Source organism: Spinacia oleracea, chromosome 4 (assembly GCF_020520425.1).
Source record: "Spinacia oleracea cultivar Varoflay chromosome 4, BTI_SOV_V1, whole genome shotgun sequence".
Classification (NCBI taxonomy): domain Eukaryota; kingdom Viridiplantae; phylum Streptophyta; class Magnoliopsida; order Caryophyllales; family Amaranthaceae; genus Spinacia; species Spinacia oleracea.
In genome coordinates this window covers 145,497,776-145,512,824 of record NC_079490.1, presented here as the reverse complement: position 1 = coordinate 145,512,824, position 15,049 = coordinate 145,497,776, and the positions used below count along the sequence as shown (strand labels likewise).

At 38.1% G+C, this 15,049-nt stretch overlaps 1 protein-coding gene across 1 annotated transcript; it reads right to left on the bottom strand.

The window, feature by feature from the left end:
* Positions 1-13,314: 13,314 nt before the first annotated feature.
* On the bottom strand, positions 13,315-13,770 carry LOC110793845 (uncharacterized). The gene has a single exon (XM_021998775.2). The coding sequence runs from the start codon at positions 13,768-13,770 to the stop codon at positions 13,315-13,317; it is 456 nt and encodes a 151-aa protein (XP_021854467.2).
* Between the last annotated feature and the right edge of the window lie 1,279 nt (positions 13,771-15,049).

Sequence of the window (15,049 nt, the reverse complement as noted above, 5' to 3'; positions counted from 1 at the left end):
CAATGACATACCATCATGCGTGCTATCAAAAAAAATAAACATACCATCATGCCGTCATGGTTGGTTCGTTTTAATTTTACATTTCTCAACGCATAACTTTGACCATCAATATTGATAATTATGTACTATTACAAAATTATAAAATGTTGATATATTTAATATACATTGAGACAAACCTAATAACATTTTGCATAATAATATTTATTTTTATTTATCAGTAAAAAATGATGGGCAAAGTAAAAATAGTGTCAGAAATCAAAATGATGCAACTATTTAGAAACGGATGTAGTATATACATAAGAAATATGTAATCATATTCATAACTCGAGAGATTAAGAGCCAAAGTTCAAGGGTATATATATATAGAGGAAGGCTCTCGTGAGAACACTTCCTTACGGTGAGAACACTTTCTATAATGGCATTTTCGTGATTTTTATAAACAAATAAACCAATATAATTATTTTTTCACGTTTTTTTTTTCCAATATTTCTGATTTTCACGTTCTCTCTTCAACTCCCCTCTCTCTCCTATTCGAACACCACCACCAATCGCCGCCGCTGCTTACCTCCTGCCGCCGATTGTGCTCTCCTCTCGCCGCCGTTTCTTTCTCCTTTGGCCGCTGTTTCTTTCTCCTATCGCCGCCGCTTCTTCTCTCCTCTACGCCGCCGCTTCTTCTCTCCTCTCGATGCCGCTTCTACTTTCCTCACGCCGCTCGCCGCTGCTCGCAGAAATTCGTCACCGGTCGCGGTGGTTGTGGTTCGCGAATCGGAGTTCGAACTCTCAGGTTTCTTTGATTCTTTGATTTAGGTTTCTTTGATTCTTCGATTTCGATTTCGATTTTAAATCAATCGATTTCGTTTTTCTGAGATTCTAAATCAATTGCTTTCTTTGATTCTAATATCAGTCAATTTATCCGAATTCATGTTCTAAATTAATCCGAAATTTATCCAGTTTCATGTTCTAAATTGATTTCTTTGATTCAAATATCAGTCAATTGATTGTTAGGAGGTTTCAAAATCGAATTTTAATCGACATTCTCAATCGATTTTCGAAATCTGAATTCAACAATTAAAATCGATTTCAATTGATTTCTCAATTCCAAAAATTAAAATCGAGTTCAATTTGGTGGCTTCGAAATATAAATTTAGAACATGCTTGAATAAATTTAGAATATGGTTGAACAAATTTAGAATATGCTTGAATAAATTAAGAGCATGCTTGAATAAATTTAGAACATGCTTGAATAAATTTAGAACATGCTTGAATAAATTTAGAACATGAGCTTAAAAATTTAGAACATGATTGAATAATTTTAGAACATGAGCTTACAAATTTAGAACATGGTTGAACAAATTTAAAACATGGTTGAACAAACTTAGAACATCGTTGAATAAATTTAGAACATGATTGAATAAATTTAGAACATGCTTGAATAAATTTAGAACACGAGCTTACAAATTTAGAACATGGTTGAACAAATTTAGAACATTGTTGAACAAATTTATAACATCGTTGAATAAATTTAGAACATGCTTGAATAAATTTAGAACATGCTTGAATAAATTTAGAACATGAGCTTACAAATTTAGAACATGGTTGAATAATTTTAGAACATGCTTGAATTAATCTAGAACATGAGGTTAAATATTTAGAACATGCTTGAATAAATTTAGAACATGGCTGAACCAATTTAGAACATGGTTAAATAAGTTTAGAACATGGTTGAATAAATTTAGAACATGAGTTTGAAAATTTAGAACATCGTTGAATAAATTTAGAACATGTTTGAATAAATTTAGAACATGCTTGAATAAATTTAGAACATGCTTAAATAAATTTAGAACATGAGCTTACAAATTTAGAACATGGTTGAATAAAATTAAAACATGCTTGAATAAATTTAGAACATGGCTGAACCAATTTAGAATATGGTTAAATAAGTTTAGAACATGGTTGAATAAATTTAGAACATGAGTTTGAAAATTTAGAACATTGTTGAACAAATATAGAACATAGAGAGTGTAAAAGTGTTCTCACCATAAGAAGTGTTCTCACATAAGGAGGTGTTCTCACCGGATCCCTCCCCTATATAGAATCGGGATCAGCCAGTTCGTTTTTTCATTTGGGTTAGAGCAACAACTTCTTCTTGTTCTGCCTGAGTTGACCAGCATGACTGATGGGTTAAAGCTGGCTGCTGGTGTAAAATTTGGTATTATAGGGTCTGTTTTGCAGCTTAGTTTTTCTATGCTTTGACTGTTAGATATACTATTTTCATCCTCAATTTGGGATAGATGACTAGCAAATACAATTGCATATTTTCTCCTCTGTAGCTCTCCTGTTTTTAAAATTAGATTGAAACTTATTAGAAGTGAATCAGTTAGCTAGACTAAAAATGTGTTAAGTAAATAAAAATTGAACAAAAGTAAACTTAATATCTCTTAAAGTAAGCTACATTTAGATGATCAAGCCTTTTGTCAGTGTTTGCTACAAAAGGCTTAAAATAAATATTCGAATGATATAAGAAAATTGATTAACAACGTATTTCTATTCTAACATAAACTTTTTTTTACCCTGTTTTTGTAGAGAATAAATAAGAAAAGGCTAACCAAAAGGTAATTTTTTTTGCCCTTGAACTAGTAAACTGAATCTCTTTGAAAGTAAACGATATCTCTCTATAAGTAAACTAAAATTGTAATCGTGAAATTGTGAGTTTCTTCTTGCTGGTGTGGCAGCTGTCAGTAGTGTTGGTTCAAAGCTTGCTGTGCTTGATTTTTCTGTTCTGCCCGCAGTTTGGTTAACTAAGGGACTGTATGTGCATCTGGCTTCCTTGTTTTCTACGAGGAGTTGCTGCTATTGAGAGGCTGCTATTATATCTCAAATCCTTATCAAATTTTATTTGAAAAAGTAAATTAGTTAGCCTCAAAAGTAAATAAATAATTAGTAATAGTAGATTAATTAAACTTAAAGGTAAATATTCTAAACGCTATATGTCTTTTTTCTCCTATGCTTTTGCTGCTTCTGAATGTTTGTGTTTAATGTGGTTTAGATGGCTGATTGGTCTATGTTGCCATCTGATCTTTTTATGGCTGACTAATAAAGTAAACTAAATCTCTATAAATGTAAATAAAACCTGTCTAAATGTTGATAAGCGGAAGGAGGCTGATGTAATATGATTTTCGGTTCTCCAAAGCAATGTGTAATGTCAGTAGCCTAGGAGTTGTGGTTTTTCTTTTTCTGGTTTGATTTTGCAGTGCAACTTTTGTGAGCTTGGTCTGTTCCTACCTAGCAGCATGCCAACAACAGTTGTGGCTACAATTTGTCAAGTGTAGGTGGCTTAGCAAAAATCATAGGACGGACTGGTTCAGAGTTGTTGGCAGCGTCTAGTTCATGCAGAGATTGGGGTGTCAGACCTGATCATGTGTGGCTACAGTAAATCTAGGTGTTTGACGCTGGTTTTTGTCTGGTTGCTTGAAGCTACTATGAAAAGTCAATATGATATTGCTTACCTATGCAACTGGAGTGTGTTAGGGGATGTTGTATATATAGATGTACTGATTCAGCTATTCTTAATCAAATGATACTATATTGAATTGTTGTATGCTTTGTATGATTGTAACTGTTCCGACACACTTTAATGTTTCATAGGGGAAACAACCAAGGACGCAGGAGATATAGCAGACCTTAATGAGCCAGTAGCAGCTGCAGTAGCTTGCGCTCTAGAAATCTTAAGACACTTGCGAGGTTGAGAACTGCTTGTGAGAGAGCAAAGAGGGAACTTTCTTCAGTAGAAATCAATTGACACTATATTGAAGTGTTGTATGCTCTCCTCATGCTTCGTGTTGAGGCAATCAAAATGAATCGGGGACGAGACTTTGTGTTGGAATTTAGGTGTGTTTAATTAGCTTCACTAAGTGTTTCTTAAACCTATTAGCTCAAATGGTAGAGCACTATGCAAATGCATAGGGGATGTAGGTTCGATTCCTACATAGGTTCTCTAAAGTAAATTAAAAAAAAAACTCGAAAGTTATTACAAAAAATTAAAAGTAAATCAAAGTACCTCAAAAGTAAATCATAATAACTTAAAAGTAAATGTCCAACACTAATACAACAGAGGTAAGGATTATTAAATCTAATAATAAAGTAAACTAATATCTCATGGTTGATTGGTTGTGACAGCAGTCCCTGTGAGTTGTGACTGTGTTGTAGCAAAGAAATTAAGAAACTTTGTGAATTTTGTTACATTATTTATCAGAAATACACGGAAAGTAAATAAAACAAACTCAAAAGTAAACTAATAATATTCAAAAGTAAATCAGAAAACATCAAAGTGTATGAACAATTAAATGGTTTGAAGCGATAAATTAGCATAAAGTAAATGTTTTCACACTAAAAGTGAATAAAACGACAAAAAAAGTAAAGATAACCTACGTGGGATTCGAACCCACATCTTTTGCGCTTTTGCAAAATGCTCTTCCAATTGAGCTAGTAGGTTATTATCTAAAGATAAATTCGGGGTAATTATCGCTTTTGCAAAATGCTCTTCCACATCTTTTGCGCTTTTGCATTCACATATTTTTCGTTTTGTGCAATTTTAAAGTAGATAAAAAACCCGGTAAAAGTAAATAGAATCGATTAAAAGTAAAGATAATAAAAAAGGAGATAAACGCTACTAAGTCTAATAGGTTCATTAAGACACTTACACCAGCTACAATACCAGACACTTGGACAAGTTCAGAGTATGTAGTTACTATGGAAGTAGTTGATCTCGCCGCATATCCGTCAGATAATTGACAGTAAGTGCCATACTTTAGCCTATGATCTCCACCAACAATCCTGATACTGATGATATGCTCATTGTCATCCAGAACCTCCAGCCTCTCATGCTCTTAGTCGCTCGAATCCCTGATTTCATATCAACCTGTTTTACACTTCCAAATCTCAAGATTTTCCTGCATCACGCATCAACTAACAAATAATGGCTCATATTTCCGAGGTTGATCGAATCTCCTCACTAACGACCAAACCTGACATGCGAACACTACATTTATAAGAGACTATCATAGAAAACTCAACCGAATTTACACGAGAAGGGAATTAATTCCCTTGGGAAATAAGTTATCAGCATATTCAACATACTCAAATTACCCACATACCAAACAAGCTGCCATCATTTCTACACAGGAATTCTTTTTTATCACTTTAGCAATCCTGCACCACCAAATAAACCAAGCTAAGGAGAATAAGACTCTCACCTAAACCATAATAAGCTCAAGAAAACACCAGTCAAGAAAAGCTATACAACTCTCATTTTTATATCAAAATGTTTCTCATTTTCCATAGTTGCCACACAACAACCAAAAACACTATTTTCAAGGGAGAATCATGGCTCAAATTAAAAGCAAACTAATCATCCAATCTAAACACGCAAACGAGGAAGAATTGAAAAAAATTGGGAAACACAGCCCATCTCAACCTGGCTACAACAAACACCCGTAAATCAATTACAAAATATCTTCCCAATAGAATTTCAAATGAATTCAATCCCTTTCTTTAGTAACTAACTGAAAATACTATGCACTGCAGGCCCATACATTCCCTTCTCCATATAATCTACAATTTCAGACCTTCCCCTGCCAAATTAAGGTTCAAGAGAGAGACCAACTTTAAAGTACTTTAGGTAGGCCAAAGTGAGCTCCTCCTTAGTGGAATACATCAAGAAACTAAGATCAATCCATAGTCCTGGTGAAGCATCTATGTTTGACTCAACTTTTGGTCGTTGCAAAAGATCAGTCCAAAATCAATATAATCCAATTTTTTTAAAATACAAGCTAATAAACAAATTGTTTAGTAAACCTAATCACAATAATACAAACAAATATAGATCAAACAATGAATGAGATCGAAGAATAAATCAGAACAAAACAACAAGTTTAGTTTTAAACCCTTAAATTTAAGGGTTAAAAATACAAAAATTGAAGTGAAACCCTAATTAACTCGAGAAAACTAAACCCTAACTTAAACAATGAAATCGCAAAATACTGCAACAAAAGCCCTAAATCGAAAAACAATAATCCCTAATTTGAGCCAAAATCAAAAGAGCAAACACTGAAACAAATCGGAAATTCAAGACATACCTGGCGAATTGAAAAACGTGAAATCGCAACGAAGACAAGAAACTTGTAGGAATCGAAGATGTTGAAGAAGATAAGTCAATCGTAGGAAAGACACCTGGCGAATTGGAAGAGGAAAATCTCAAAGGTGAAGGAAAATCGGAGCTGAAACAAACCCCAATTGGGTTGAGGGGATTTGCTGGAGGAGAGAGAAAACGAGGGAAGAGAGAGAAACAAAAACTGAAATTCTGGTTGAGGGAGAGGAGGTCATTCAATAATGCGATTTTACCATATTACCCTTACTTTTTTTGATTTGTTCGGTCGAGATGTGGATCGTTGGATTAAATTGATCGAGGGCTGAGATTAGTTCTCAGTTCTCATCTTAAGGGGTGGTTCTCACCAGATCCCGATTCTATATATATATATATATATATATATATATATATATATATATATATAGGACCAGGTTCTTGTGAGAACCTAGGTTATAATGAGAACCACTCCCAGCCGTTGGATTATGATGAAACAGATGGCTGAGATTATTTCGTGAATTAATGATGAACTGCAATTTCTCTCTCTTGCTAACTGACAACTTCTCTCTCTTCAAAGAACACACTTCCTCACTCACTCACGTTAATTTCTCTCTCTTCAACCAACACACTTCCTCACTCCCTCACGTCAATTTCTCTCTCCTCACTTGAATTCAAACGAATTTTTTTTTCAAAATCACTTGAAAAAACGGAAAGTATATCGTAATTTCTCGCGAAGATTGCTGAAATTTTTAGGTATGTTTACATAATTCTTACAATTTTGTTGATTTTTTTTTAATGTCGAATTTCCTCAAATTTTTGCAAAATTCTACTCAACTTTCTACGAATTTTGCTCGATCCTACTGATTTGAAGAATCACTAGAGGAAAAAACCTTATAAGTTGCTCAACAAAAGTTGCCCTTATACAACAAGAGCAACTTATAATGGTTAAAAAAAAAAAATTGAATATAAACTTGATGAATTAAAAAGTGATACCGCAAGTGCACGGTGTCTGTTGTTAGCAGGTACTTAGCAAATACGGGTCGATCCCACAGGGAGACAAGTTCTATTAGTTTTTGCCCAATTATACGAACTATTTCAATAACGAAAGTTGATTTTGGATATTATTAACTAATGAAGCTAAAGCAATAATGTAAATGTGAAATTATCAATGAATTAAAAGGTCTAAGGCGTCTGTTCGGTTCACCATGCTTATACCAATCCAAGAACACAAATCAATCCATAAATGAATAAACTAAGCCGAGTAATTAAAGTACATGTTAATCCTACGGTCGGGTCTTAACACTTTCAATTCAACATATGCAGTACGGTCGCTAACATAATCAGAATTGCCAATTACACCAAGCCTCTAAAAATACGATCTTTCGATTCTAATTCCTATTAGCTAGATAATCAATTCATGAAATTGGCCGATAACATGAATCAACAATTAAAACAAATCAATCGGAATACTCAAGCAATAGTCTATAAATTAACAAACTTTATGCATAATAATCATGGTATAAATATGGCTTCCCTTACTTAGCCCTAGAATACGACTACTCGCTCATAATTGAATTAACAAACATGATAGAAATAATAAACATGAATTTCATAGTCAAAGGAAAAATTAAACTAAGGAACGAAAACAATAATAATAAATTAAAGCAAAAGAAATTATGAAAAATACCTTAGATTGATCGATCGAAAGGAGTGTACTAGGGCTAAATAATATGAAGAGAGAAAAATAAAACTAAGCGTTTAAAAGAATTCTAAGGAAAATAATAACATGAGAGAAATAAATTAGTTCCCTTGAGTATTTATATGCTCCTATTTTCTAAAATAAAATAAATGAATAAATATGAAAATAGAAAATAAAAGTCGTCGATGATTGGTCGATGGAGCGATGACGTGGCAGCCAAACCCGAGCACGAGCCGCGCACACGAGAAGATAGATGGCGAGGCATGGGCAGCGAGGGATCTCGCGCACCATCCCTCGCTGGCATCATGATAAGCGACTAGGAAGAAAGTAGAGCAGCGAGGGAGCTAGCGAGCCATCCCTCGCTGCCATGCGCATGTGTGTAGCAAGCTAAGCGACGAAGATATAGGCAGAGAGGGAGCTAGCGAGCCATCCCTCGCTGGCCTAGTGAAGTGCAGCAAGACAAGGTGACGAGCAACGAGGCAGCGAGGGAGCTAACGAGCCATCCCTCGCTGGCCTAGTGAGATGCATAGCAGGCCAAGGCGACGAGCAACGAGGCAGCGAGGGAGCTAGCGAGCCATCCCTCGCTGGCCTAGTGAAGCAAACAACCATGAAGCGATGAGGCACGACGATAGATGTAGCGAGCCAACGAGAGGTCTTGCGAGCCAACGAGGGATCTTGCGAGCCAACGAGGGATCTTGCGAGCCAACGAGGGATCTTGCGAGGCTATGCACAAGCGATACATCGAGTTAATCATCCCCGGAAAGCTCAATTCTTCGATCAAACACTTCGTCTCCGACTCAAACCATCCGGTGATCATTCGATCCACCTCCAAACACTCCGAAAGCACCCAAATGATTGTAAAATCACCTGAAATATCAAAGAAAACACAAACTGAGTGTAATAGAGTACAATAACGACGACTTATGCAATTATGACTCTAAATGCAACTAAAATGAGACGAATGCCTAGAAATGCAACCTAAATGAGCCTAGAATACCCTATATAAATATGATTCATCAAATTCCCCCAAGCTAAACTGTTGCTTGTCCCCAAGCAACACTAGACCGAAAACAGAGAAATGAGACGCACATGACTTTCATTGAACCTGAACAAACCTACTCAACTCTCGGGCAAACAATCAAACAAAGTTATTAAGACAGAAATTTAGCTCGGATACAAATAGAACCACAAAGCATCATGATCCACAGTTGAAACAACCAAGCTTAGCCACAAACCGTTCTCAATCAAGCTAGTCGTCGCCGCATACCTTGTAAACAATTTTCGCTCATTCACAAAACAAACATGCCGATCAAGAGGTCTTTATAATAAGCTTGTAATGGGGCTAGGTGAAAAGGAAGGGTAGGATATAATTTGGGAAAAAGTGAGAGTAAGGTCCAACTTGGGGAGCAAATGTGAACTATATGCGTCGGCGTGATAATGCCGAAAATCCAACTCCATCGAACCATGAAACCCGAACAATCAACCAAGTTATATATAACCAAGGAAAAAAAACATAATATAATGTCAATTTCTTTGTTCAATCCCCTTTCCTTGCCTTCAAACTATATACAAAAAAACGAAAAACATATTTTTGATTTTTCTTTGATATTTCTATTTTTTTTTTCTTTTTTTTTTCTTTTTTTTTTTTTTTTTTTTTTTTGAAATTGAAACTAAAGAATGAAAATCGAAAGTACATAAATAAATCTAATGCTAACTGTTACAAGCTTGGGTGCCGACAATAATATACATCATTTCCGAACCACAAATCCAAACATAGCCTCGAACCACGAACTATTGGCTTAGTGTGCCAATCAATCAACATCAACGAAACCATTATGAACACCGAAGCTCCCCCAAGCTAGACTCGGGACAAGTAACCAACGGGGCTAATATGGCTCAATTTGTGGAGTTAAAACAATAAACGGACAAGGCTACAACATGGGTATGAAAGGCAGGAACTGATGTTTCTAAATTCGTCTGAAGGCTTCCTAAGAGAATGGCCTCTGTCATACGCGGCATGCGTGAGTTGCAACTAAACTACTAATGAATCTTAAGCCAAAATCATACGATAACAAGTCACATCAATCACACAAACACATAGTAAGGTGACCTACAAGATAATTGGCTAGCTATTCTTGATACGAGACCAACATCTTACCGCATACCATTCAATTGGTTCACACAATGCCAAGCAGTTATCAATGTATAGCACAACCGACTGAATTTCAGAATCATAGCTAAGTTCAAGAGAAGCTCCAAAGAGTCAAAAAAAGTCCGAACATGGTTTGAAAGTCAAATTCACTATGCAGGGTATAAGGAAATATGAATGCAATGCAAGTAAAGAAAAACAGCTAAACTAATCAATAATACTAGGAAAGCAGTACATTTTTTTTTCCGTTGCACGTAAACTCCCACCCCTAGTGGATGGTACAAAGCGTACAACACCTATGAAAGCGATAAAAAGTACACTAAGAAAGCAGTAAAGGATAGGATATCCCTCCCCCAAGCTAGAATGATGCAGTGACCCCACTGCGACAATACATAGTAATGCAAGGGAAAGAGAAAAGGAACAACTCACTCAGCAAGAGTCGGGGCAGGAGCTGGAAGCCGTCCAAGAATGGTGGAAACATCCTGTCGCAAAGAGGCAACCTGGTCGTCAAGAGCAGAGAGACGCTCAAAGACAGCAGTATGAAAAGTTTCGCAAAGCGAAACAAAGGCTCCCAGCTGGTGCTCAAGTGGTACAGAGCCAGTAATAGGAGTAGGTGATGCCGGACCCTCGAGGGTAGCAGCAATGGGAGATGCAGGAGGACTCACTGAGGGTCCGGGGGGTGGACGCGCGGAGTCTGCCGTCCGGCTCCCCGATCGTCGAAAGTCAGGTGAGAATGTCAAACATCCCAAGGTAGTGAGATCCGCTCGAGAACACGGGAGATAGGCATAAGGGGAGCCGGCCAGGCGGTGTCCCCCTCGTTTCACGTTCCAAATATAACGATCTCCTGTCTCTTTGAGCCAACCAAAACGACCCAATGCCTTAATATCAAGCAAATAGTTTTTCAATGAAACCGGCTTCTTGCCCCCAGTTGACAGCCCAAAATGCTTGGCAATACAAGTGATAAAACCGCCACAATGGATATCTCCAACATCTCTATTACGAGCAGTATGAAAAGCTGAGACCAAGAAAGAACCATAATCAATCGTAGGAAGGTCCGGGGTCCTTTCAATAGTGAAAGCCAATAAGTGTCTGAGGTCAGATGTGGTGACTTGATTCATCTCCTTTTTAGGGTAGAAGACACTCTTAATCACCCGATGGAGCAATCTGAGGGAAGGTTTGATGATCGAGCCACACTTTCTATGGCCGGGATTCCAATCCTTTTTTCCAGTTATTCGAAACCAAAAGTGGGAGAGATCACAAGGTGTACCATCCTCACCTATCTTGTCATCCAAGAAGGTGTTGAACCCGTATGAATTAATTACGCATCCTTTCTCCCATCCAAATATATCATTTACCTCATCGACAGTCAATTCACGAGCTACACCACCAAGTTTAAAATACATCTTTGAGGGCTCTCCTTTAAACTCAAAGGAAGCTAGGAATTCATAAGTCCAATCTGCAAAAGTAAGCTCAGTAATACCAAGAAATTTCTCCCAAGACGAACCAGAAAGAAGTTCGTCAATATTAGAATGAAGTCCCAATTTGGTGGCCGCATCTATGGAGTAGAAAAGTGTAGAACGGACCGGTCTTTTGTGCAAGGCGGCTAGCAAAGATTGTCGGCGAAGCTCAGGATTTAGATGTGGTGGTGGTGGTGGTATTATGGGTGTGGGGGCTTGTAAGGGTGGTGGTATTATGGGTGGGGTGACTTTTGGTGGTGGGGGTTTTGGGGTGGGTGGCTTTTTGAATGTGGCAAGTTTGGGTGCAGTTGGTTTAGTGGCATTACGCTTAGGATTTGAGCGTCTTGGTGGTGTCATGGTGTATGAAAATCTGTGATAAGTGTCACCGCAATCAACAATGCCAACAATCCAAGTAATCAAAACTCCGGTACTCCAAGCAACAATCAAATCAATGAAAACCAGAATTCACAATGAAGCAATTTGTCCCTCAATCAATTTCAATTGACAATCAAGTAATTCATGTAATTCAATTTAACCATAAGCATAGAAATTCTTGAATAATGTCAAAGAGTAAAATAGAGGGAGTAATTCGAATCTTACTACCAATTTGGTGATGAATAGAGCATGAAATTGATGTAAATCTCCTCCTTTGACCCTTATGAAGTGCACAATTCAACCAATTTGAACTCCAATTATGAGAAACAAAAACCCCCAAATTGATTAAGTCTAGGGTTTATGGTGTTAAAGTGGGGAAAAAGGTGAAGGATTGTTGAGGGTGGGTGGCTGGGCTGGGGCGGCGCCGGCAACAGGGGTGGTCGCCGACCGCCGGTAGTTTGTGTGGGTGGCTGGCGGTGGGATGTTGGTGAGTGTGTGCGAGAGAGATGGAGGGTGGTGAGTTGTTGCGTGGGGCAAGGTATTGTGAAGGGAAATTATGTTGGTTGGGCTTGTGGGTGAAACATCGGGTGGAGTTGGCAAGGCTGGGCGAGGCATCCCTCGCTGGGGCGAGTGCTCTCTCGCTACTACGAGGGCTCGAGCGCCGGGTATGGTGATGAAGCAATGCGCGAGATCCCTCGCTGTGGTCGAGCCATCGCTCGCTGGAGCTACGGGTACTACTGCTGGCGCGCGTGCGGGCTGGCTCGCAAGGGCGTAGCGCAGAGACCGATCGCTGTGCTCGACCCATCGCTCGCTGGAGCTGCGCGAGATCCCTCACTGTGGTCGAGGCAGCGCTCGCTGGAGCTGCGGGTACTACTGCTGGCGCGCGTGCGGGCTGGCTCGCAAGGGCGTAGCGCAGAGACCGATCGCTGTGCTCGACCCATCGCTCGCTGGAGCTGCGCGAGATCCCTCGCTGTGGTCGAGGCAGCGCTCGCTGGAGCAATGAAGGCTGGCGTGAGTATCGATTGCTCTCTTGCTGGCGTCGAGTGCTCGATCGCTGGCTACGCGAGGGGCTGCTACAGCTTGTCGATGCATCAAAACTCTCGGAATAGCTTGATCGTGCACCTACACATCCTAAGAAAAAAATTCAAACACCACTAAACTCAAAAATTAGAATTGTTAGTAAAATTAAAACACGCAAAAAAAAATGAAGAAATACGAAGAACGAAAAACTAATCTAAAAAAAAAAATGAAAATAAAAATACGAAAATAAATAAATAAATAAATGAATTCAGGTGAACTCAAAAATAAAATATTTTTGTTCTTTTGTTGTTTATATACTTTTTTTTTTCAATAAAATAACCGAATAAATAAAATAAATTAGATTAAAAATAGAATTAAATGAAAAAAATTGAAAAGAAAAAGAGTTAGAAATCGGGTTGCCTCCCGATAAGCGCTCGTTTTAAGTCCTTAGCTTGACTCCAAACCTCAATAGTCAAGCGTCGGTGGGTGGATCGGAGAGATAGATCGTCTCCAATTTTCCAATAAACACCCCTTCAGTGTATAGCTTCAAACGTTGACCGTTCACTTTAAACTTGGTTCCATTTTCACTAGCAACCTCAATAGCTCCATGTTCCTTGACTTCGGTGATGGTAAAAGGTCCGGACCATCTAGACTTAAGCTTTCCTGGAAAAAGCCGTAGTCGTGAATTATAAAGCAAGACCTTATCACCGATGTTGAACTCCCGTTTTTGAATCATCTTATCATGAAACTTCTTCGTTTGCTCCTTATAGAGCCTATGATTCTCGTAAGCTTCAAACCGTAGTTCATCTAGCTCATTCAATTGAAGAAGTCTCGCTTCACCGGCCGCTTCTAAATCCATATTTGATCTCCTTGACGGCCCAAGTAGAGAGATATTCCATTTCAACTGGTAAATGACAAGCTTTGCCATACACCAACCTATACGGAGTTGTCCCCAACGGAGTCTTGTAGGCCGTGCGCAACGCCCATAATGTGTCATCCAACTTCAACGACCAATCTTTTCGAGACTTGTTGACCACTTTTTCGAGAATTCTCTTGATCTGTCGATTAGAAACTTCAACTTGGCCACTTGTTTGAGGATGATAAGCCATGCCAACCTTTTGAGTAACTCCGTGCTTCTTCAGAAGAGCCTTAAAAGTCCTTTGATGAAAATGGGAACCCCCATCACTAATCACGACCCTTGGGACTCCAAAGCGCGGAAAGATGATTTTCTTGAAAAGCTTCTTTTCCACGTTAGAGTCCTTGGTTGGCGATGCAATAGCTTCCACCCACTTTGTAACGTAATCAACGGCAACCAAGATGTACCGATTCCCACATGAAGAAGGGAACTGTTGTGGGCAAAATTACCATGCCTTCGTGCACCAATGAAGATGTGACACCTGGCACGTATTGCGCCCCCTAAGCAGAAATCATGCAAAGTCTACTCCGGGGCATGAGTATTAATCTAGGTATCTACAATGTATGTATTTAAGTATGTATAAATGTACATATAAAACCTATACCTGGAAAAGGGCTTAATTAGTATGTATCCCAAGTGAATTACTAAGCACAATAGGCCCAAATAGCCCACTATTGCTACAGGGGATCAGAGAATTGTAAGGAGAAAGGACACGTGTCCTTCTCCCATTCCCCAGCCAATCATGTAAGGGGAATATTAGGTCATTCCCACAAAAACCTAGTACTATAAATATTCCCACTTCCCTAGAAAAAGGGGTCACAATCAATACATTCTAGAGCAATTGCTGCTCTGCCTTCTCTCTACTTTCTCTCTCTATAAAAATAAAATCTTGTTTAATCTTGTTTAATCTTTATTTTTATAGATTTTATTTTAGCAAAAATTGAATATAAACTTGATGAATTAAAAGTGATACCGCAAGTGCACGGTGTCTGTTGTTAGCAGATACTTAGCAAATACGGGTCGATCCCACAGGGAGACAAGTTCTATTAGTTTTTGCCCAATTATACGAACTATTTCAATAACGAAAGTTGATTTTGGATATTATTAACTAATGAAGCTAAAGCAATAATGTAAATGTGAAATTATCAATGAATTAAAAGGTCTAGGGCGTCTGTTCGGTTCACCATGCTTATACCAATCCAAGAACACAAATCAATCCATAAATGAATAAACTAAGCCGAGTAATTAAAGTACATGTTAATCCTACGGTCGGGTCTTAACACTTTCAATT

What these genes read in the sequence shown, in the direction of transcription:
- LOC110793845 (XM_021998775.2), bottom strand. Translation starts at nt 13,770, where the DNA reads ATGGCAAAGCTTGTCATTTACCAGTTGAAATGGAATATCTCTCTACTT.